The 24,776-nt window shown below is 42.6% G+C and overlaps 1 protein-coding gene and 1 non-coding gene across 4 annotated transcripts; one reads left to right on the top strand and one right to left on the bottom strand.

Annotated features, from left to right (window-relative positions):
- Positions 1-4,253: 4,253 nt before the first annotated feature.
- Positions 4,254-4,402, bottom strand: LOC143839184 (U12 minor spliceosomal RNA). The gene has a single exon (XR_013231644.1). It is a non-coding gene; the product is annotated as a U12 minor spliceosomal RNA (small nuclear RNA).
- Positions 4,403-4,711: 309 nt separating this feature from the next.
- On the top strand, positions 4,712-19,939 carry POLDIP3 (DNA polymerase delta interacting protein 3). Of its 3 annotated transcripts, none has more exons than XM_077339302.1 (9): positions 4,712-4,897; positions 7,141-7,528; positions 8,241-8,315; positions 9,216-9,317; positions 12,076-12,258; positions 12,617-12,694; positions 16,397-16,526; positions 17,403-17,469; positions 17,947-19,939. In XM_077339302.1, the coding sequence occupies exons 1-9, from the start codon at positions 4,785-4,787 to the stop codon at positions 18,119-18,121; spliced, it is 1,311 nt and encodes a 436-aa protein (XP_077195417.1). In that variant the 5' UTR covers positions 4,712-4,784; the 3' UTR covers positions 18,122-19,939. The 3 variants fall into 3 exon arrangements, with proteins under 3 accessions (XP_077195417.1, XP_077195416.1, XP_077195418.1); XM_077339301.1 differs by having other exon boundaries at positions 4,716-4,897; positions 8,238-8,315; XM_077339303.1 differs by having other exon boundaries at positions 4,719-4,897; positions 8,238-8,315; positions 9,216-9,311.
- The last annotated feature ends 4,837 nt before the right edge of the window (positions 19,940-24,776 follow it).

Consider the following 24,776-nt stretch of genomic DNA (forward strand, 5'->3'; position numbering starts at 1 on the left):
GTAATAGCTGTGTGTTCCCTATTCTCTCCTCACAATTAAGGCTTCACTCATGTTCAGTGGGTTGGGGTGGGGATAAGTATGCACACACACTAAAGCTGAATTCAGGCCTCTCTGAATGCACATGCAATGATGTACTGTAGTTGGGGCTATGCATCCCTCAGATTAGTGTTGGGCGCTTCGGCGTCTGAAGCAGCCATTTGCGCCCGAAGCAGCTAACGGCGTGAGGGGGGAGGGGAGGCACGGGCACCAGTATGTTGGCGGGCACACACATGCAGGCACAAAACTCTGCACCTGTGTATGTGCGCCGGCCAGCGCCCACACCTTCCATCCCACCTGCACGGACTTTGAAGCGCCCAACCCTAGAATCATAGAATCATAGAACCATAGAGTTGGAAGGGGCCATACAGGCCATCTAGTCCAACCCCCTGCTCAACGCAGGATCAGACCAAAGCATCCAAGAAAAGTTGTATCTAACCTTTGCTTGAACACTGCCAGTGAGGGGGAGCTCACCACCTCCTTAGGCAGCCTATTCCACTGCTGAACTACTCTGACTAACCCTACCTCAGATTCTTTGCCCAGAGCATTCATATTCAAAACCTTGTTTAAAGGTTGATGCATTATTTGTCTGAATTAGATGAGCATATATGAATTATTTTTTTTGCAAATAGATTTCATTCCTGTTCTATTATGCGTAGGTCATATTATCTAAGTCTAATAGGAACACTTTGTATCTTTTTCAGTTTTGTTTCAGACCAAGGTTTGGAACAGACTGCTTTGGTTACGTTGGCTGATCACCTGTACTGAGAACCAGATGGGGGAATCTGACTTCTAGTTCCACGGGATGTCTCAACAGCCTTTGATACTATCAACTGTAGTATCCCACTAAACTGCCTCAGTGCTTGGGACTAAGAGGCATTGTGTTATAGTGGTTTGAACCCTATATGGGAAGGTCAGCTTCAGAAAGTAATGTTGGGGGATTTCTGATCTGCCTTATAGTAATTGACCTGTGGGGTCTTGCAGATTTTGATCTCAACCATCCTATTTAATATCTATGTGAAGCTATAGGGGAGAGGTCATCAGGAGGCAAGGACTGTGATGTGAGCAATATATGGATGATGATACATAGTGTTACTTTTTCCAGCAAATCTGAATGCTCAGTGCTTGGAGTCAGTAATGGGCTGGATACGGGTGAACCATCTGAATTTAATGCTGCCAATGCAGCTGATCTTCAGGGTTAGTAGAAAGGTAGATTGCAGACTTGAGATATCTCCAGTATTGGATGGGATTATACTCTCCTTGAAAAGCCAGGTCCACAGCTTGAGAGTGCTGCTTGACACAGCAGTTACCATAGAAAGCCAGGAGGCACAGAGTGCTTTTGGCTGGTTTGTCAGCTGTATAAAATCCTGGTTCAGTCCAATCTAGGCCCAGTGATCCATGCCTCAGTTACAGCTATACTGGGCAACTGCAATGCGCTGTGTTTGGAACTACCCTTGAAGAGTATTTGGAAGTGTGGAACACTAACTAGACTGAGTCAGGGTTAGCTACCAGGAAAACATGACCCCAGAGCTACAACAGTTATACTGGGTACTGATCTGATCCCATGTCCAGTTCAAGGTGTTGGTTTCGATCTTTAAAGACCTATTTGTCTTAGGACCAGGGTAGCTGAAGGACTTTCTTCCACATGTTCCTGCCCAGGAGTTAAAAGCACAGGAGAGGCCATCCTGACTGTCCCAGGTATCAAAGAAGCTTGTGGGCACCCAAGAAAGGGCCTTTCCAATGACAGACCCAGTTTACAGCCTCCTCCGGGAGGTGCAGCTGGCCCCCTCTCTTTCCATTGTGGGGGAGGCAGTTTTATTTAGGAGTGCACTTGACTAATTTAGTTTTTATTCACTGGCAGGCCTAATTGGCGATTTTATATTGTGGCCTGTTAAGTGTTTTTTATAATATTTTTATTCTCACCTAGACAATGGCAAGAGGCAACCCATCTGCAGCTGACATTTGACCAGCTGACTTTGGTGGGTGTGGAGAGATTTCTTGGCAGCCCCTGAACTCTTCATCAGCTCAGCAGTATGGTCAGTCCTGACCATCAAGTTCTGGCTAGCAGTAAATTAATGTTTCCCAGTTATGATGTCCTCAGTTTGGGTTTTTCAGGTAATATGTACCTGATTCCTGCTTTTTATCTCATAGGAAAATATCTCGGCAATCCTATAAATATTGCCAGTCTGGCATTAATGTCTTGGTTTAGCTTTACATCTTTTTGATAGCCAACCGGCCAAATTTTTCTAGCTCAAATAAAACACAGACTAGTAGAGTAGATAAAGGCTAGAATTCTGGAAAATCATCCTAAACTGCTTTTTCACTCATGGCAGGCACATCTGCTTGCACAAGAGGGAATAAGTTATTTTTGGCAATTCTTTCTGTTCACATAGCCCCACCCCACCCCCCACATACATATTCACAATAGTCAACTGATGCTATTGGGAAACAATTTCTGAATGGACCATGTAACTTTCACAACTGGGAAAACGTCTGCCATAATTTCTCCAATGTTTTTCTGAACTACGACTGAATCCAAAAGACTAAATTACTTTTTTGGCAGAGAATCATACTGCATAATTTGGATGTTATGAAACAATTTACTAAATTTGCTACTAATTTACAACCTATGGATGCGAAAGCTGGACCTATGGATGCGAAAGAAGGAAGGCAGGAGGAGAATAGATGCCTTCAAATTATGTTGTTGGAGACAAATGCTGCGAATACCATGGCCAACCATAGCTACTGACAAGATAGTTTTAGAGAGGAGCAAACTATGTCATAAGGGAAGATATTACGGCTAAAGCTCACTTTGGACACATCATGCGATCAAGCTAGAAAAATCATTAATGCTCAGGCAAAAGGAAACGTGGTCGTCAAAGGATCCACTGGCTCAACATGATCAAAGCTGATACAGGGATGACCATGAACCAACTAAAAGAAGCAGTCAGAGACGGGGTGCATGGTGAAGACTTTCCTATAGAATCGCTGAAGGTCGGACACGACTGAACGGATAACATCATCGTTACTTTTGCCTTATATCTGTACTCTTATGAAGACGGCATGCACTCAAAAGCTCATGCCTTGAATAAATCTTCGTTGGTCTTTATGGTGCTACTGGACTCAAATTTAATATCACTATGGTTATTGTTCCTAGCTGGCATTATCACTTTTACATCTCTCATCTGGTCCCAGGCGTTGTTATTGTTGTTAGGTGCGAATGGACTCCGGGGAATGGTAGAGGACAGGAAGGCCTGGAGGATCATTGTCCATGGGGTCACGATGGGTCGGACACGACTTCGCACATAACAACAACAAAGGTGCGAAGTCGTGTCCGACCCATCGCGACCCCATGGACAATGATCCTCCAGGCCTTCCTGTCCTCTACCATTCCCCGGAGTCCATTTAAGTTTGCACCTACTGCTTCAGTGACTCCATCCAGCCACCTCATTCTCTGTCGTCCCCTTCTTCTTTTGCCTTCAATCGCTCCCAGCATTAGGCTCTTCTCCAGGGAGTCCTTCCTTCTCATGAGGTGGCCAAAGTATTTGAGTTTCATCTTCAGGATCTGGCCTTCGAAGGAGCAGACAGGGCTGATCTCCTTTAGGACTGACCGGTTTGTTCGCCTTGCAGTCCAAGGGACTCGCAAGAGTCTTCTCCAGCACCAGAGTTCAAAAGCCTCAATTCTTTGACGCTCGGCCTTCCTTATGGTCCAACTTTTGCAGCCATACATTGCAACTGGGAATACCATAGCCTTGACTAAACGCACTTTTGTTGGCAGGGTGATGTCTCTGCTTTTTAGGATGCTGTCTAGATTTGCCATAGCTTTCCTGCCCAGGAGCAAGCGTCTTTTAATTTCTTTGCTGCAGTCCCCATCTGCAGTGATCTTGGAACCCAGGAAAATAAAATCTGTCACTATCTCCATTTCTTCCCCATCTATTTGCCAGGAACTCAGGCAGTATTTGGGATTAAGTTCAGGATTAGCACCACCACCGGCTCCTGATAATATTTAGAAATGCAAAGAAATCCGATCAATCTTTTTGACTATAACATATAGTGGCTGCACAGAACGCTTATACCCATACCACTGAACTCAAACTATACTATAGCTGCTAACCGTCCCTAGAGAAATGCTAAACGCGAAGTTTACACACAGAAGCGCAAGGACAAGACCAATAAGTCCTGCCAGAATCAATTTGCTTTTTTTTCCAAAACGGGACGGGGCAGATCAAACGCCGAGGCATCCCACTAAGTAGGCGGGTCACCATAGGGACGACCTGTACCCGTTCAAAAATTCTTCTCACATTAGCAGTGAGGATCCGGGCGTCACCCCGGATCGTTATTTTCCTTACTCATAAGTTTAAGGCATAACCTTCTCGGCCGCAGAGAATTCATATGGATGCGTCCACTGAATCTGTTGGTCAGAATGAGCAAACATAGGTAATTAAACAGAAGCACAGGAGTCATAGAATAGAGCTTTTATGTCCTTTCTTATGGTTATTTCTGAAATAAGTGTAGGAAAAGGCATTTTTGGGGCGAGAAAATGATCATTTACGCCTCTTCGGCGAGTATGCAAATAGCCATTGTCCCCGCGAGGAACGATGGGAGCCCAGCTACGGCGGCGCTCTCTCCCCCTCCCCGTTTTCTCGCACTCGTCAAGCCGACGCGGGCAAAATCGCGAGACTTCCCCCTTCCCCGCCGTTGGTGTGAAGGCAGACGCGGCGACGCAAGACCGGAAGTAGTTAAATCTCATGTCCGGCCCCTGGTCGCTGCGACTCGTCTCCAGGCCTAGCGACGACATGGCGGACTTGTCTCTGGACGAGCTGATCAGGAAGCGCGGAGTCCATGTAAACGCGCAGGGGAGGTGAGCCTGAGGGGAGGACGAGCGGCTCGCGGGAGAGGCCCAGCTAGCGGCTCCCTCCGTCCCTCCTTGCTGGCGGCGCAGAGCCGAGGTCGGGGGGGGGTGGCCCCCCCTTCCTCTCCTGCCGTGCCCCGAAAGCTGCCCACTGGCCCTTGGCTGTGACGTCTTTTGTCACGTGTGACCCGCTGGAGCGTTCGGCTGGGGAGGGGGGACGACGACGACGGACTTGAGTTCGGGGGGGGGGGGTGCGCGTGCACCTGGATCCTGAGATGTAATGCTTGAATGTGGTGTGTGTGGAGGGGCGACAGTGAATGCAGGTCTGCACTAAAATTGTGACCCTTCCCTCAATCGGATTCTCGGGCGCCCTCAAGCTATGTTCAGCTGTACAGGCCCAGAAGTGCGCCTCTTGCAGTATCTCAAGGGGCCGATCTTGAGCTTTTTGCCGCTGGAAGTATGACTAGGGAACCTGCTGGAGTAGTAGGGTTACCCCAGCCTCTTCCCTTTCTGGGTCGTAGCAAAATTTAGCCCCCACTATAGCATTCTTCCAGGGGAAACGTAATCCCTCCTCTCGCCTACTGTTCGTATCTCCACCTTGCAGAGTTCCTGCCTGTTCCTGTCAAGCACTCCCTCAGCCTAAAGTGTTGTCCTCAGTTTGTCAAATAGATCTTAGTTGCTAAAGGAACCAAAAAGAGCCCAGACATCATAAAAGAATCCAAAATTTGACTTGAGGGATAGATAAATGGTTTGATTTCATCTGTCTTCCTGTTGTCAGTTCATGTGTTTATATTCACTTAATCCTTCCCTGCACCACTTTTACTTGTCTAGTATAGACTGGAAGTACTCTGCCTAGGGACTAGTTTATGTATGAGGTTTTCTCAAAATAATTGTTCAGCACTAGAATGATGAATGTTTCCTGATTTTCATCCAGCCCCTGAATATTTGCCCTGAACACTTGCAGGAACTTTGTGTCCTGACTGTACTTGAATTTTCTGTTGTATAGTAAGTATTTCTTGAGATGCCATCAGGCCAGCTGATTAATAGTTACGCATCCTAAATCCTGGAGGTAATCTGTAGTTAACTATTGTTGTATGTTGCTGTCACAGCTACAGTTATGGTTATTTATCCTAATGAAGCTGGATGGGGAAAAGCCTATAATAACCTAACAGATTTAGGTAGCGATATTGGCATGGCAGCGGGGGAGGGCAGGGAACAGGAAGAATCTCACAAGCGTATATAGTCTGGCTCCCTTCCTAAGAGCAGAGGTCCTGTCCAGCCTTCTCCTTGTGAGGCACAATGAAAGGAAATTTTGTAACATTCCTAGGCAAGCATTCTAAGAGCGTGCAAGACAGTGTCATGAGTGGCACTTTTTGCTGAATTGGGTGCTAGTCACTTGACAATGGAGAGCTATTTGCAATGATGGGACCTTGTTTCTGGAATGCATAAATTATGTATCAGATCTTTATGGCAGAGCACTAAGATAACTGTCACATTCATCAACTGTGATGACCATTGGGACACTAATTTTGAGGTGCTAAACAAACGGCTTGAATTCCTAAGTGCTGGCATCAAATTTTTACTCTTCTAAGTCACCAGGTACCCACCATATTTTTAGATCTTCTTTTCACCAGGGTCCAGACATTTGAATGAAATGACTAAATATGAGGATTGGCCAAGATGCTAATTGAAACTTGATTAAAAGGTAATTTTGATGCACCTTCTTTCCAGACTATGAAAAGTATCTCTGTGGAGACTGATAGACTTCTTGGTTAAGCTGGCTACATTGGAGTTAGAGCTTCCAACTGCCAGTTTCATTGTTTAATGCCATATGTCACTGGTCCAGCCTCCACAAGTACAGATTAGGAGCGGGAATCTGGATTCCAAATTTGGGGAGCAATTAAGGCCAAACTGTTTTTTTTCCTGTTCCATGCCAGAGTAAAATATGCATGTGATTTTATTTAGAAACCAACAGGAAAATACCATTGTGTGCATTTGTTGTCTGAGCCTCAGGGGAGGGTGGCATATATAAATAATAAATATAAATAAATACTTTACAGGATTCAGTTTCTTCTCTGATCATCTCTTTCCTTTCTGTTGCATGCATATTAATCCTGTTCAGTTTCACTTCATATGATAAAATCTCCACAGTCTCTTTCTTCTGAGTGGTCTGGAGTTGGTTGTCTCCCAGTGTTTTATTTTACAGTGTTGAAATGTTGCATCTTATGTAACATTTGATATTTCTTTTCTAGGTTGAACACCAGGCCAGTATTTGGTGGCATCAGATCCCGAATTGGAATTCAACAAACTTTTCTTAACAGGCCAACATCAAGTGTTGGTTTCCAGCGAACATTTGATGCACGTCAAAAGATTGGCGTTACTGACGCCCGGCAGAAAATCGGTGTGAAAGATGCCCGGGAGAAACTGCTTCAAAAAGATGCTAGATTCAAAATAAAAGGGAAAGTACAGGATGCCCGAGAGATGCTCAATTCTCGGAAGCAGCAAAGTGTCGAAAAGGTGACCAAAGTTGTTGATGCCAGAGAGAAGATCAGCTTGAAAAGGAGCGTGCCCACTGCAGGCATTATGAATACTGCTATGGAAACAGTGGCTCCTGCCGTGAAGATAACAAAAACAATTCAGGTAGGTTGCGGTTGTCAGCTCGTAGAGAGTTGGTTCCATGTCTTTCAAAGGGAACAGAAGGGGAAAGCAGCAATGTAGATTAATTGTAAGAGTAATAAATTTGTGCATGTGAATTCTGGATTTTCACCTTGTTCCATAAACTGAGGTTTTAAGCAGTTGTGCATTCTCTGCATATTAAAATTGGTGTTGGTGCATTCTACAAAAATTTAATTTGTTTCTGTTATGTGTTCTTATTTTGCTTTTGTTCTTCCAAAGTTAAATATGGGGAGCATTTTAATGCTGACTCTATCAAGCCTGCTTTCTTTAGCACAGAATACTAATACAGTATGTTTGCATATTGTTGGGGGGGGGAATTCTACAGAATAAAATTGCTTGTAATATTCTTGAGTGTATGTAGAATTTATATCAGCATTATGTTTGTTTTTTATTACATGGTATACAGTCCCTTTCTACACAGAGTATAAATGCCAGTATAATGCTATTGAAATATTATTTTTCCTTACTTTTTGTATCTTGTGATGTCTATGCCTACCTTTCATGTCAGTCATATGTTGCCTGAAAGTGTAAAGGTGGAGTGGAAAGGTTGCTCTTCTTAAGGATGAAACAGCCTGGTACAGAGTAATCCAGCAATGGAGCAGTCTCATAAACTGAGTTCACGCAATGTGTGCTATGTTGTTAATGATGTCACTTCTCTCCTCCCCCACTACAGCAGAAGGCTGCAGCTCCATCACACTCTCACCCTGCAAGTATGAAGATCAATGTTGTGAATAATCATACACACAAACAGGTATGTGTCATTAATTAGCAAGGTGAGAAATGCTCAGATACTATAGAACATCCAGAAGGTTTTGGACAGAAAGTATGTTAGTTTTATAAGATATAAGCAAATGATTTGAGCCTTTGCTTGCTTTGTGTAAATAATACATTCATGGGACATGGGCTTACAGCATTGTCTGCATTTGGTTCATTCTGATAAGTCACTAAGGATCATATACTGTATCTCATAATAAGAAGTCACGGTCAGGATAGTGAGCACTTTTGGAACCTTCCTCACTGGCACGGTACTCTGCTGCTAGTGCCTTTTGCACTTGCATTATCCTCTGCCCTCTCTTAGTGTCATTGGCTGATTTTGTTCTGAAGTCACAGGGAACCTGAGCTGGCACGCTGTCTTATTTTCTCTAGCTGTACATGGCTTCATGGCTTTCATTTAATAGAGAGCCTAATTAGACTAGCACTAGCTGGCTGCGTGCTGAGACAAATCCAAGAGAAACTGAATGCTGAGATCAGTGAGTAGCTTTAGCCAATATGAATTAGGCTTCTGAGAGATACTTTAGGTAAGCCAACTGAGGGGTTTTGGAACTGTTCATTGAGCACAGACTGTGATATCTATGAAGTTTTTTGCCTTCAGAGGCTGCCAATGTTGCTTCAGAGAAGGAACAAACATGTTTTTATTGCCCAAGCTAGGATAATCCCTGGAAGCTTGTTGGACTGTATTTGCCACAGCACTGAAATGGATGTGCCAGCAACCATCCTGAAGAGACAGTGGAGGCCCTGATGATAGTTATTTAACAGCTTACCCCATAAAAGCCAAGTGTCCTTTGGAATATCCACCTCACATTTAAAAAACCCCCGGAAATCTCAAGTAAACAGCTTTCATTTAAATCATTTATCTGCTATTTGGTTTTAGTGCCTGTATGACACAGAAGATGATGATGAACCTACATCTCCCCTCCCTAGCAAGCAGATGAAAATTACTACCACAAACAGTTTTCTTCATAATACAGTAAGGGTCTGTCTCAGTAATTTACTCTTTTACCATCCCCTCCACACCCAAGCCCCTGACGTTAAAGCTGAAGTGCTGTGTGAATGTGCTGAATGATCAAATTATTGCAGCCCCTTTGGCCTTGTATTTGTTTCCAAATATGTGGCATTTTGGGCCCATCCAATTCTGTTTAATTATGCTTGCATTTTTACCTCTGAACAAATGTCTCTTTGCTGTTTTGCTGCCTCCCTATTGCAGCAAAATTTTATCTTGCTGGTTCTAAATTGTGTCGTAATGCATAGTTGTTCAGCAGGCATCAACATTCTGGCCAAGATTGGAGGAAAAGGCATGTGGGGAAAGGAGAGCAGAAGTCTGGCTTCTGCTAGTCAAGTCCAGCCAGGTGTCTGTATTGAACCTACCCCATCGTATTTCTAAAATTGTCTTCAAGCAATTCAGAACTTAGATTTCAGGCCTCCTGATTTTTACTTGCAGTCCAAAATTGATAGAGAGATGTCTCCTTCTTCTATCCCAATTCCTCATCTCCTGTTTAGCAGGGTTGTTAGGCCACCCTAAGATGGCAGCCAAGCTTCTATGATTAGAGATCTTTTTTCCCTTAAGCAGTGATGTCAATACATATTTTTCCCTGCAAACCTAAGGGTCTCTCAGGTTTGCAAAAAAATTCCCTCAATCTGGGTGGCCCTCCAGAATAATATCTTGTTACCAGTAGAGTCTTGTACAACTGCTTTCCAAGGGGTTTTTGAAATTACACATCTGGTTCTGTTAATTCATGTTGACCTTTAGTCAGAGATTTAGAAAGATTGTCATGCATTCTTAACCATGTATACCATTAAATGTCATGGTCTGCTTAAAAGGTCAACAATGTTTTTGTTGATTTTTCATGGGGGCTTTATGTTTTCAGGGGCAGGGACAGATGAGAGTGAGGAAGTCTTATTTACTTTATTTACCCAGTTTATTATCTGGTAGTTCATGTGCTGCTTACTTCTCTTTAAGCTAAATAAAGCCTTTATTTTGGAAGACTGCAACTCACTTGCTCAGGAACAGTGCTGCTGCTGAGCTTAATGGAATTACCTTGACAGAAATAGGCTGTGGGTTGCAACCTAATTCTATCATCTATACTGAAATTGTTTCCTTCTCTTCAATACCCTTGTCCACTTTTGTGTTTCTATCTGTTAAAACTGTGAATGGTCAGTCAGAATGGCACCATGCAGTCCAGAATAGAATGATTTTGGAGCATTTTGTTTTCTGGCATTCTGTTTTCCTTTGTGATCAGACTAGCAAACAGAGGTAACTTTTTCAGCATATTATCAAAATACTTCCTGTATGGTGCAAACCAGCATGACATTATTTTTTCGTGCATAATCTACCCCTTATCCCTTTCTTCAAACTATTGTAAATACTGTATCAATAGTCTCAGCACAGACCCTTGTTTTCCAATTAACCTCCTGTACTAAATATATTGGCTGCAACCCTGCATTTTGGCATGCATGAAGTGTGCCAGTGTAGATGTTTCTTGTTTTGTTTTGTGGTAGAAAATGCTTGGTACATGTACACTGAGAGATGGCCCCAGATCCATGTGAAATATTTTTCTTTCAGAAGAAACATGTATAACTTTGGATCACAGTGATTAGGTAGGAATTAGTGAGTCTCACTGGCGTGTATTCTAGCCATCCTTGCATTTATGCCTCCCCTCACTGCTGCCCTTTTCTCCCTCGGTCTGTGTTGACCCATTCCTCCCTCCCCCCCCCCCATCTCCCCGGTGTTTTATAAGCGGGGATCTTATACACACCTCCTAGGGAATAAGTTCTATGGAAGTCAAGGGGATGATATCCTAGAAAATGTGCATTGGGTTGTGCTGGGTCTTAGATGCCTCTAGAGCACAGCCTTTCAAAAGATGCTGTTTGAGGCTTTCTCTTTTCTAGGTTTACTGGAAATGAGGACAGCTCCTGTAGCAACTTGGGACTGCTCCATGCTGTCCTCCCAAAAAGGATGAGGGCTGCATCTGGAAACAGCCATTACAGGGCTTTCTTCTTCTGTTAAGAGGCAATAAGCTCTTTGAGCTTGACCACAGGCAGTTTTTACTTGACACTGACGAGAGGTGAATGACTCCCTCAAATTATGGGTTAAACCACCTGTGACTGAGCCAGTGTGGTGGAGTGGATATAGTTTTGGCCTAGGATCTAAGAGACTCAGGTTTAAATTCCTACTCTGCCATGGAAGCTGGCTCTCTCAACCTCACACATTCTCAGCCTAACTATCTTACAGGGCTTTTGTGAACATAAAATAAAGAAGAGGAGAATGGTGTATGTTACTTTGGGTCCCCTATGTAGAAAACAGTGGGGCATAAATGGTGTAAATAAAATACTTTGTTATCCTAAAACTGACAGGGAGCTTCTGCAGGAAGAGCCCTATTTCTTTGGTTGTGTGTTGTTTTGTTTTTTGAGGGGGTGGATGCCTGTTCCGGTCTTTAAAATTAAATGGTTATAATGGATTTTATATTTGTGTATAAAAGATAAAATAATTCCCCTTTCAGTGTGGTCTAGAAATGAAAGTACTTCTGGCCAGACGGTTGTTATCCAGCAACTGCCTTTTGTGCATTTTTGACTGTTAGAGAAGTTTGGAAGTTAGGGGTTGGGGAGATGCAGGTCTTTCTCCACTGCCTAGACTTTGTTCCTGGGTTTCAGTCTTTTTAGAATGGAAGATGATAAATCCACATTTGGCTGCTTAGAGGAAGAGGTTCTAAATGTTTTGTTCTTCATCTATGTAGGCTGGGCTCAGTGGCAGCAAGTTCTCTCTGTCAAAAACTGTTCCTCTCACAAAAGTGGTCCAGAATGATACCTACACGGCCCCTGCAGCCCCACCTTCCCCCATCCGGACAAAGGCCCTGACAAACATGTCCCGGACTTTGGTGACCAAGGAGGAACCTCCTGAAGAGCCTGCACCCCTTGAGGTGAGTGAGGTATCCAAAGGAAGTCTCCTTCATGGCAGATATGGGCTCCTTACTTGTAAGAAGCAAGTGCATGCTTAATTTTCCAGAACCTAAGAGCAGAACTTAAGGTGCACCTCAACAGTACTTTGACCTCAAGAAAGTGCTTCCTGTTCATGGTTGCTAGGCAGATGTTTGATGAAATAAGAGCCTAAGGGGTTAGCAGGAATCATGCAAAACAGTGAGAATTTTGTGAAGACCAAACTTTGCTGAATCATACCCTTTCCATTCCCTCTTCCCGAGAGTCTTAAGTTTTCTGCTTTTACTTGTCATGTTCTTTTTGTCCATTCTGCATATGACACCCTTGTCTGTTTCTTGACAGCTGGCCTTTAGCCCATTAGAAGGTACCAAGATGACTGTGAATAATTTGCACCCTCGAGTCACAGAGGAAGATATTGTTGTGAGTATCATACTGTCAAGGACTGGAGGCAGGGACCAACCTGTTTCCTGCATCCCTATGCTGAATGATCTGCACTGGTTACCTCTCTACTTCTGGGCACAATTCACAGTGCTGGTTCTTACCTTTAAGGCCCCAAATGGCTTGGGGCCAGGATATCTGAAGGTCCGCCCCCCCCCCATGTACTCTCCAGCCTACCAGTTAAGACCTTCCTCTCAAACCTGCTCTTAGTGCCCCCGCCTTCAGAGCTGAGGAAGGTTTGGCTAGGGACAGGACATTTTCTGTAGTGACAGCTTGCATTTGGAGTGCCCTGCCCCAGAGCTTTGCCTGGGGCCTGCTTTACTCTTGTTCATTTGCCAGGCTAAAAGTCATTGTTTTACCCTGGTGGTTTATCTTACCAGTTTTTCAAATGATCAGTCTCTGCCTAGTATTAATGCTGTTTATAGAATCATAGAATCATAGAATAATAGAGTTGGAAGGGACTTCATGGGTCATCTAGTCCAACCCCTTGCACTATGCAGGACACTCACATCCCAATCGCTCATCTACTGTAACCTGCCACCCCCCCTTGAACCTTCAAGGGAGAGCCAGTTTGGTGTAGTGGTTAGGCATGCGGACTTCTAATCTGGCATGCCAGGTTCGATTCTGTGCTCCCCCACATGCAACCAGCTGGGTAACCTTGGGCTCACCACGGCACTGATAAAACTGTTCTGACCGGGCAGTGATATCAGGGCTCTCTCAGCCTCACCCACCCCACAGGGTGTCTGTTGTGGGGAGAGGAATGGGAAGGCGACTGTAAGCCGCTTTGAGCCTCCTTCGGGTAGGGAAAAGCGGCATATAAGAACCAACTCTTCTTCTTCACAGAATTCTTACCCAAATTGCATGAACACGTGGCCTAAAACATGTATCTTTGAGCTTGTGGGGAAGATTAGCCCAAATGCTGCTAGAGGGGGGTAACTTAACATTTATGGATCGAAATGCCTATATATACCAGGGTTGATTACACCCGTAGGAACACAAGGCAAACACAGATGTAAATGGTAAAATAGTAATATAAGTTTTATTGAAAGGAAAATAACAAAAAAGACACACAAATAGCTAACACATAGAGAAGGGAGAGGAAGAGTGGAAGGCTTGATAGTTACCTGTCCGAGGAGTGGTGGGTCAGAGGAAGAAGCACGAACCAGCGTGGGAGGTCCCGGGTTGGAAGACACTCAGAGTGGCTGTGTGAAGCCACAGTTTTTATAGGATTTTGGGAAGGGGGCTACATGACAAGGCTCAGGTAAGCATGTGCTGGAAGTTTCCAGGGTCCCCGGAGATTAGGACAATGCCTGGCCAAGTGGGGGGGGGGGTGGCTGTAAATGGATTTGGATAAAGGTATTAATGGCTCTGAGGAAGAGAGCCATCAGGTCTAGCTGGCAGGATGTGGCGAGGAGATTTCCCCTGGCAGAGGGGCCAAGTGTGAAAAATGTTGCAAGACAAAGGATTTTCCTAGGAGCCCTTAGGCAAACAGGAGGAAGCCAGTCCACTCACTTAGAAATACAATGGGGGGGTGAGCTGATGCGAGCTTGAGTCCAGAGGCACCTCTGGGTCAGGCAAAGGCTGTCATTCCAAACCTAAGGCAGAGATGGAGTCTGGCCTGGCTTGGCCGACCCTAGCAGTGTCGTCTTGGCTTTAGCTTGAGGTGCCATTGGTTATAGAAGACAGTGTGCCTGTCAATGAGGCAGGGGGCCTTGCCACACTTTAACAGAATCAGCCTCTCCATCAGATGGCTATCTAGCCTCTGTTTAAAAATTTCCAAAGATGGAGAACAGCTTGTTTTTAGTATGGTGACATGGTTTTAATTGTATGCTCCCTCAAGCAGTACTCTGAAGAGGAGGCATAGAATTATCCTAAATAAGTAAATAAGCTATTCCTAAGGTGTACATTAGTTCAGGCTGTATGCTTCTTTCAGAGTTCCACAGGGCTTGCAGGGCAGAGCTCTTTTGCCAAACTTACAGTTGAGGACGGTGGAAAAAACTGAACATCTAACACGGGCCTCTATCTTTCCCTCCCTTCTCTCACCCCCAGTAGGACTAGTGGTTTTAAGTACTTTTAAGTATTTATATAATTTTAATGTTTTAATTCTTCTATTGATAATTTATATGTTTTGACTTTATACAAATTGTTCCAAGCCTATTGATGTAAACCACCTCAAGTCAACTAGTCACAAGGGAGTGGTATAGAATACTCTAAATAAATATTGAAGAATCTAAGCTGTTAATTCACTTGGTCATTAGGGATATAACATCCTATTGTCAACGGTGCCCTTTTGCCGAAGAAAACAGTGCCCTTTTGCATAGTTCAGTCCGTATGCAAAAGCATAAATTGACACCAAGTCTGACATTAAAAATCATAATATTCAGAAAGCAAGGGGAGGGATATTTCAGTCTCCCAGGCCACTCTATTACTGACCTCAGTGTCCCTCAACAGAAGAACACCAAAGGGAGACTCCAGTTTGTCACTGCTGAATTGGGACTTGTTAAGAGGTTTCACACTATCCCTTCCTCCTGATTTGGGGTTTTATATTGCTCTTTGTGAGTGGATGGATTATTTATTTTGGTCAGAGGCCACCTTAGAATACAATAGTCGCTGTTAGTGTAAACAATCTTGGCTAAACCTTTGTGTCCATTGCAGGTATTCACTAGTGAACCTAACTGGGGAATACTCATTTTGTTTTTCTCAATTATACTTGAATTTTAGGTAATTGCATTATGTAATGTACTTGCATACATTTCACATCCCCTTAAGCCTGATGTTTCTTTTTGAATACGTATTGCATAAAAACATGAGGATCCAGCCATTGCGTCTGAAGAAATTGGCTTCTGTCAAAGAAAGCTTACACTGGATAAGTCTTCAAGATACCACAAGATTCCTGTTTTATTTTTGATGCAACAGACAACCCCTGTAGAATTAGCTTTCCATTAGGTGTCCTGCAGAATTAATCCTGTCATTTATGTTGAGCAGGCCAATTTACTTTCCTCTGCAGTAGAAAGATGCTTAAAAATAAGAATTCACTGCAATGATCTTGATTTGTTTTCATACTAAATGTCTCCATTACTGCATGCATTTCCAGCACGTGTATCTCACGTGCCAAGTCCTTACACTGCTTAGATTTTCAAAAAGATTTACAATAGAACCCAAAACAGTAACTAAAACACACTAGGACTAAAGGAAACCAGCAAAAATCACAAAACAACTTGCCCACTATTGACCTGGGTCCAACCTTTTTGAGCCAGCATGCACCTCTCAAAATAAAATGGCTGCCACATCTTACCTTCAGTAACACAATAAGATTCTTGTGTTGTTCTGGCAGCTGCTGCCAAAACAAAATAAAAAAAATTCTGCCCAGCCAGTCAGATTTCCAGTGGTCAGTCAGAAGCCTTGCTGGGCAAAGCTGCACTGGCCCCACCCACTTTATAAAAACACTTGGTGGGCATCCACGGGTGCCATGTGGGGGACACTAGCCTAGGTGAATAAAACATCCGTGAATCTGGCAGAAGAGCCTATTCAACAAGAAGTGCATCACCTTAGAAAAAAGCCCTCTCCACAGTCTGCATCTACATAACCTCTGAATATGGAAGCTCTTAGAAGGGTCTACAGTATGCAGTATTCTTAAAAGTAATAAGCAGTCATAACAAGTACAGTTATTTGCTCTCGCTGTAGGAGTTGTTCTGTGTATGTGGTGCCCTGAAGCGAGCCCGTCTAGTGCACCCAGGGATGGCTGAGGTGGTCTTTGTGAAAAAGGAGGATGCCATCACTGCATATAAGAAATACAACAACAGGTGCTTGGATGGTAAGTGTAGCATTTGCTTCACCAGAGTTCTGGGATGGTACTGCTGAGGTATTAGCTGTTTTAAGAACTTGTCAGAACCTGAGAAGAGGGGTCGTAATGGGAAGGCCCAGAGTCAGTTTTCAGGAGTTGTTGGATGCTCAGCATGCAGCCACAACATTTACACTGTTTGGGAAGGTATCACAGGTTTGCCCTTTTTCTTAAATCCTAGTAGTTAGGATTATAAGGTTATATTAAGATTATATTAAGACTTTTGCCTTGTTACCTGAATCTCCTTTCTTATAACATTGGATTCTTCAAAGTTACGTACCTTTTGTGGAAACTGATTTACTAATTTCTGTGTATGCTTTTGATTCTTGATTTATGGTTTTATGATCAGCTTTTGCTGTGCATTAAAACATTTTTCAGGGAGAATCACAATTCAAGCAATAAAGTATGTCCCATGTTTCTTAAATGTATGAATACAGTGCATTTTTGTAGTTCACTTTCTCAAAAGCAGTTCAAATACACACAAAAGAAGTTCATTTGGACAGAAATGTGTTAATGAAATATTTCAGTGGGCTGTGATTCATCTTTCTGTTAAGAAAAATAAAGGGATATTTGTACCTTGTTGCTGGTTTTGAGGCACTGATATGTAAAAAAGGGCAACAATTTACTGGGCTACTGGTGCATTGCTTTCTGAAAATGTGGCCTTTTCTTGGTACATTGCATCTTGCTTTGTTTGAACATTGATCTTTGCTGATTGTCCTTCTGCCAGTCAGAGGTGATTCTGTGATATGCGGGGAAACATCTCATCCACTTTCAATAGAAGTGATTAAAAACTGGCTGCAATACTAGAACGTGCTGGAATGTTTAGTCTCCTTTGTTTTCATTCACCAGGGCAACCGATGAAATGCAACCTTCATATGAATGGCAATATCATCACATCTGACCAACCCATCTTGCTGTGAGTATGTTCAAGGAACTCCGATATTTTGCTTAGTGACATCATAGAATACCTTGCTCTGTAGCAGAATGTCAATGGTTTGTCTAAAAGGGACAATGGCCTCTTTCTGTTCATTTTCCTCTTAAAATATCCGATTTTTGCTACACAGATTTTGAGCTGCATAATCATCAGCTGTTCTTCTTGCTTAAGGTTGTGTCATGTTTCTACCAACCTCTGACAGCTAGTTTTGATCATCAGGAGAATTTTGGTTCAAAAGTGCAACTGATCACCATTCTACCCTTTAAGGTCTGAAGGTGGCTGAGTTTTCCTGTTCTGCATCATTTTCTCTAAGACTCTGGATACTCTAAATAGCATGAAAGTTTCTTCTGGCTTAAACTAGCTAGGCATGGTTGGGAACCATTGAAAAGTGTAAGTTGGATACTCAGCTTTTTGTTTTGTCATGAGTTTAACTCTGATCTTGTCTGTTGTTTCCAATAGTCGATTAAGTGACACTCCCTCAGTGAAGAAAGAAGGTGAACCACGTCGGACAAGTGTAGGCGCCTCCTCAAATCCACCTGCAGAGGTGGACCCTGACACCATCTTGAAGGCACTCTTCAAATCCTCAGGGATCTCTGCCTCTGTGCAGCCTACGGAGTTCAAAATCAAACTTTGAGGAGTGGAAGACAAGAAGTGGACTGGAAAGCACGGGAAATAGGGAGATCCGTGCAGGAACACAACTGCTACTGCAGTTGACCGTGCGGAGACCTTTGTTTTTCTACAGTTGCTACCTTCCTGTACAATAGTACTGTCCCTAATATATGTGTTCTGTTTTCATAGTTGGATTTTTTTGTCCGCCTATTTCTAAAGGATTAATCTTCCCTTCCTCCAGTGAGAAATTTAGCACCAAGTTTAGTCCATGCAACTCCTTCCTTTGTTTCAGCCCCTGGTAGCCAGCCAGGAAAAGTGCACCTGGCAAATGGGCACAACAAGAATCTTGTTTGGGCTTGCCTCCTTTGAGTGAGAGATGGAGTCCCTTACTTTTGACAGGTGATAAACTTCATTTCATTTTCCATGCAACCGTGTCTAGGGATGAGGTCAGGTGTGGTGCTGGACTTCCACACCCTTAATAATAATGCTAGCAAGTTTAAACACTGTAAAATTACGTTCATGCAGCATCCCATAGTCAATTAAGACAGCCCTTTAGTGAAGAAGAGGCTGTGCAGGCAGTGGGAGGCATGTATAGGTATGGGAACATGGTGTGTCCTACATGTCTATTCTCTGCCTTGGTTGTATTGAACATGGATTAGCAAGAGAAGAAAGGGTCATTGTCAGTCTGAAGATGTCTCAGAATTGCTTTCTCATACTTTGGATTCCCAAGTTTGGTTACGAGTAAAATATTCCTTTTCACTTTAGACAGCATCACTTTGTGGATCCTTTCCCCTTCTACTATTTGATCAGGAAAGAAATTGGTTATGCTCTGACTCCACCCTCCGTGCTTCAGGAAGGAGCAAAGCAGTCAGTTTCTCTAGCATTGTGCTTCAGAAGCTCTGCAGTCAGTTTCTTTCCTGTGTGTGCTGCTCATGGAGAAACAAACTTCTAGATCTATTAAAATTGCTTTCAGGGGATTTTCCTTGTCCAACACTACTTTCCCATATTGCACAGCAAAGGTTCCTCACTCTGGCTGGAGGTGAATTCAGTCCCAGAAATAACTTCCACCTCCTGCTTTTGAGAAGTGTTCTGCAGTGAAAATGGCATCCTTTAAATTATATTTAGGCCAGACTGTGCTGCTGCTGGGCAGCACTACTGCTTGCTTGTCTGTGCTGGAAAATAGCAAGGGTCACATGCAGTTGATAGTGAGAAACCTAGAACAGTTGGCACAGAACAAGGCAGGGTGGTAGGGAGTCAACTAAACTCCAAGTTCTGTTGTCTATCAAGAATCTTTCACTGACTTGCCAGCCTTCACTAGGAGACATGCACTCCTTTTTATTAATATCACGTTACCCAGTAAAAACAAGAAATTGGCAATAGTTCACAGAGAGGCATTCATTTAAACTCAAGCCAATGCAAGAGTACTAAAAGCTACTTTTAAAATACGGTGGGGTCTTCATCTTTATCCTTCCAAAAGGCTAGCTTTCTGTTCATCTGTGCTGAAATCCTGTAGTGTAAGAAGATCACATTCATAGCAGAGCTTGCTGCTCTATGAATTCTCCTTTTTGATCTGTACAATTTCTTAGTTTCATTGGGCCATGTCTCAGTGATTTGTTTCCAATGCGATTTGATCATCTGGTTTATTCATTTCAGCCCACTCATAATGTCACCCTTGCTAGGAAGATGCTTTTTGTGCTCTGGAGATCCATTATGCGTGTACAGAGTTGCAAGTCCCTGTCCCAGATAACTATGTTTTATTAGAATGGCAAATTACAGGGGAAGGGAAGGTTGGGGCTGGAGGACACTATGTATTATGTTTCTGAATAAACATTTGTTATACAGAGACAGGATTCTGCACCACTTCTTTACACTGCAAGGAAACAAAAAGGTAAATCCATAGAGGAGGGCAACTTTTCCACTGAAGTTTGGATGCCATTTCTTTGAACCTGTCTACAGAATCAAATGGGTAGCATCTTTCCAAAACTGTCTCACTAAAAGCTGCCTTGCTGGCTTACATGGGATACTCCCAGGTGGGGGTCTGCCTGAGCTCTGACATAGCAAACTTCTGTGTGCAAATGTGCTTTTTTTCTGGATGTCTGAGAAGCTATGGAAAAGCAAGTAATATCAGAAGTATAAACCAGAATATTTTATAAATTTTACTCCTTTATTATAGGAGGGCACTGGCTGTTCCTCTTTTGCCTGTTAGCTCTGTGCTTACCCAGATGGGTATTTTAACAGTTCTCCCACAAATTTACATAATGTTTTTGTCAATAGAGGAAAATCCTCTAAGCTTAAACCTTTTGTAACTTAGTTTTTATCTCACAAAAGGATTATTCCTGTAGAGGTGTGGAGAACCATGTAAAAACTAAGAAATGAGCACTGGAACTAGAACATTTATTCAAGGGCTTTATGACTTCCAAATCAGCAGGGGATATGAAAATGTTGACAAAAGTTCGTGGCTGTGCAGATTATTTTCCAAACTCAGACTAAATTAACATTGTAAATAGACGTCATTTGTTGTAGTATTTTACCTATTAGTACAAAGTATTTGTTTCTTAAGATACACCTCAAAACTACACCAGTCACTCCCTGATCCTTTAAAGAATTGAGTTCATTTCAGTCTAGCAGCATAATATTCTCCCTCTTCAGAGCAACATTAGCGTTTTCAAAAAAATGATAGGAAATGTAGTAAATAATGCTATTGCCTTAGGAATGGATACTAGTTAGAGAGGTAAGCTACTCAATGTTGTTTTTCTACCTCTTAGGAATTTGTTCAGCCTAAGTGTACCCCATACCAAAAGGCTCAAAGGAAAAAACATTTATTGTTAGTTTCTGATGACACTATATGGCAAAGGCCCAGAGGGATATAAAAACTCTGAACAGTGAACCATCACCCATAAAAGGCTTACATCCCGAATGAAGATGGTTTGGTCTTCAATTTGTTAACTGTTTGGTGCTTTTTAGATGCCACATGTAGTCATAATCATACAGCCCTTAGGACAACCTCATATTTTCCAATCTTTCCTGTATTGCTGATGCAACCAGGCGGAGAGTGGCTTCCCTGGGTTTTTGAGTGACGTTTGGACTTTGCTGGTTTGTTATCTTTCGAATGAGATGATTTTCTGTTGTTTAGTTCTGTGAATACAGGCACTGTATTCTAACACCAGCAGCACTTCAAAATAACAAACCAACATGAACACTGGCATTGAAGGTCTTAAGAATGTCACCTGAAAAAAACTTTTGTCTTCCCCTCAAAAAGGTTTTTATTTTATATCGTCAAGAATTCTGGTGAACTTGAAAGCTTACACTATATTCTGTGTCGGTTGGTTGGTTCCAATAACAAGAAATTACATGGATTTGGCTTTTGTTTTGAATTTTGTGTGGGCTGGTATGGCTGACGAAAGCTCCTAGGATTACAGGGAAACCACAACTTCCAGGCAATTTGGGGGCAGTAGTAAATGGGCAATGACATGCCCTTGTCCTAGTACACTTAAATGGAGAGTAAGGAAATGTGAGCAAAATGTCCATTGCCCCTATCATCCATTTCCATGTTCATAAGACATTATGAGGTAGTTGTCTTGAAGCTGCAAAACGCTGATGGGAAGTCTTGCTTTATTTTTGCTCCATCAACCTGCACCAGTTCATCATTCAGCATTGCTCCCCATCTAGGCAGGCTGGTGTCTGTGAACATCTGTTTCACTTCTGGAATCCAGTATCTCCTGTCCTGAATGTGATTTGTTTTTGTTTTTTTTTTGTCCACCAGACAAGGCTAGATTTCATCTGGAGGTGAATCTGGACCATTATGTCATCTTTTCACATAACCTGGGTTCAAAAAGGTCTTAAAAGCTGTTGCAAATTCTGACGTGGAATCTGCTTCACTGTATCACATCTATGCTAGAGATTAATAAACCCATGATCTTGGTAGTGTCATCAGTGAAATGAATCTGCTCCTGATGGTTGATGAAGCCATCTCTCTCCTTGTCTGTTAGGAAAAGACAGATAGTCTATGATTATACCTAAGTGCTCCAGTTTCTGTGTTGGTCCCAAAGACCTCTGCTGTAGGTTATAGGGAATCTGAGATATTGTAAGCATCATGGTTTTATCCATGTCTTCTTTTGACTCAAGCAAGGAACTGCACCTTATTAGTAGGTCATTCAACTATGGATGGATATGAGTACCCTGTTTCCTCAGCTGTATGACTTGATTGATCAGGATTTTGGAGAAAACTCTCAGGCATGTTCATAGTCCAAGTAAAACTATGAACTGTCAATAGTTTTTCCTACACAGAATCACAGGAACCACCAGTGGCCTTGAAAGACTGGTATGTGCAAGTCCATGAAGATGAGGTATTCTTCCAGCTGTAGACATTTGATAATCAGTCAAAGGGTCTAATTTCTGAAATGCCTCGATGTCATACATTTGTTGAGATATTTCAGATCCAGGAATGCCCTCCAATCCGCATTATTTTTTGGAACTGTAACAAAAAATGGAATACAGTTCATGCCTCCTTTCCATGTGTAGAACAGACTTGATGTTCTGAATATTGAAAAGATGCTGGATCGCCTTGTTGATTCTGAGCTGTTTGTGAAGGCTCCTGTGGGGTGGGGAGATTAGGAAACACAAGAACCCAAAAAGGTTCCCGAACTTTTGATTTGGGTTCCTGGTTTTTATTTGGGTAAGGATATTTGCTCCTTTTTGTTTTGGAGGTTAGGAAACATTCCAGTAGGTGTTTGGAGACTTATTTCTATTTACCAACTATCAGCATTGGAGTTGATCAGTGAAGAAAATAGTTATAGCACCTTTTAACAAAAATCTTTCATGGGTACATAAGTACTACCACAAGAGTCCTGATATCCGGTCAGAGTGTAGGCAAGCATTCACACTACAAGCAGAGCAATTATTTTATATTCTCTCTGTCTATTCCACTTCTTATTTGTCTTATATTTTCAAAGCAACCGAAGAAAAGGAATTTGGGGAGTGGGAAATGGAAGGCAGAGAGCAGTTGAAGGAGTTTTCTCTTTCTCCGCTCAGTTTGACCAGCTTTGATATTTAATTAGCTGCCTTTGAAAGCTAACGAGGCAGGATCTCCCAAGCTGTTTCATGTTCCTAAAGTGTTATGAAGACAGTCCTCCTATTTTTATTTTTATTTTAAATTAGGAGGGAAACAAGCTTCTTGTTTGTAATATCCTTTTAGACACTTAGCCTTTCAAACTTCTAAGGTGAAAACCAAGTTCCAATAAGCTAGAAGATGATTTAAGCAACCCTATAAAAATTGCAGATAAAAACATTAACACAGAAGTCACATCTTCAGCTGATCCCTTCACTGATTCTAATCCTTTTATGAAAAGTGACATTAATCCCCTTAGTAATATGCAGCCAGATGTAGTGGAACTATGATTGCGAACTTCTTCTGGAGCACTGGCAAAAATAGAGCAAAATTACATTGTTAACAGACTGCAAAAATTACACTAAACTTTATTATTGGATTTCTATCCCACCATCTTTCGAAAAAACTTGTGGTGGGTTGCAAAGCAAAACAATAAAACCCAGTAACAATACCCCTTAACAGTAGCAGCAAGATTGGTGTAAAACAATTCCCTCCCCCCTCCCCCAGCCACCCCAATGGGGTTCACAGGTGTAAGTGCGGGGACCTGATCCTATGGAGAGGCCCAGCTGATCTCAAGGCCTGGCCTCACCCAAAGACCTGGTGGAAGAGCTCCATCTTACAGGCCCTGCAGAACTGTGGAAGTCCCAACAGGGTCCTCAGCTCTTCTGGGAGCTCATTCCACCACGTCAGGACCAGGACCAAAAAGTCCTTGGCCCAGGTTAAGGCCAGGCAAATCTTAGGGCCAGGGACCCTATGAAAGGTTTAGTGGACATTACAAGAGGATGTAAAAAATACCAAATCATAACAAGAAAAAGGGAACATCTCCATGTGATAATCCCCTAACAGTTTATTACATTACATGAAGTAAGATAATTTCTCCAGTTCATGGAATCGGGCTATAATAGAAAAACTGAGTATCATTCAATGCCCAGAGAAAGTAGTTATTGAGCTAGCGTAGCCTGTAAGACTATCAAGCAGCTAATTAGGAGGACTGATATAAATATTACCATCTGCTAGGGTAGGCACATTTGCCCTACTCTTCATATGGAATCCCACTGTTCTTTACAATCTCAAAATACTTGTTTAACTTTATAGTTCAAGATGCAGGTAAGTAATTATGCTTGCAAAATTAAATGTGCTACCATCCATGATCTCTGAAGACTATATGTTGGGGGTACCTTTTTTCAAATAGATATTGCAGTTGTGGTTTAGTGATCACAGAAACTTTGAAGCAAGTTCTGTTTGATTGTATGTGGTATAAGGAGCCTAGAAAGAAATAGATCAAACCACATGTGCCAGCAAAATGAGCTTCTCCTTTATATTGTGAGAGGCAGCTCAAACTGTCAAATACAGCAGCTTCTGGGGGCCATAAATATTTTCCAACTTCTCATTCCATTAACTGTAACAACATTTAAAAGTTCCCTCTAGAAGGAAATTGTGACCAGTGGAAGCTCTGGTAGCACATACATGGAGGAAAAAATACTTGCTAAACAGACTAACATTTGAGAGGCAGACCAGAAGCAGAAATGTTTTTGTTTTTATTTTAAATAATGGCTTCCTAATTTACAAAGCA

Source organism: Paroedura picta, chromosome 5, assembly GCF_049243985.1.
Source record: "Paroedura picta isolate Pp20150507F chromosome 5, Ppicta_v3.0, whole genome shotgun sequence".
Lineage (NCBI taxonomy): Eukaryota > Metazoa > Chordata > Lepidosauria > Squamata > Gekkonidae > Paroedura > Paroedura picta.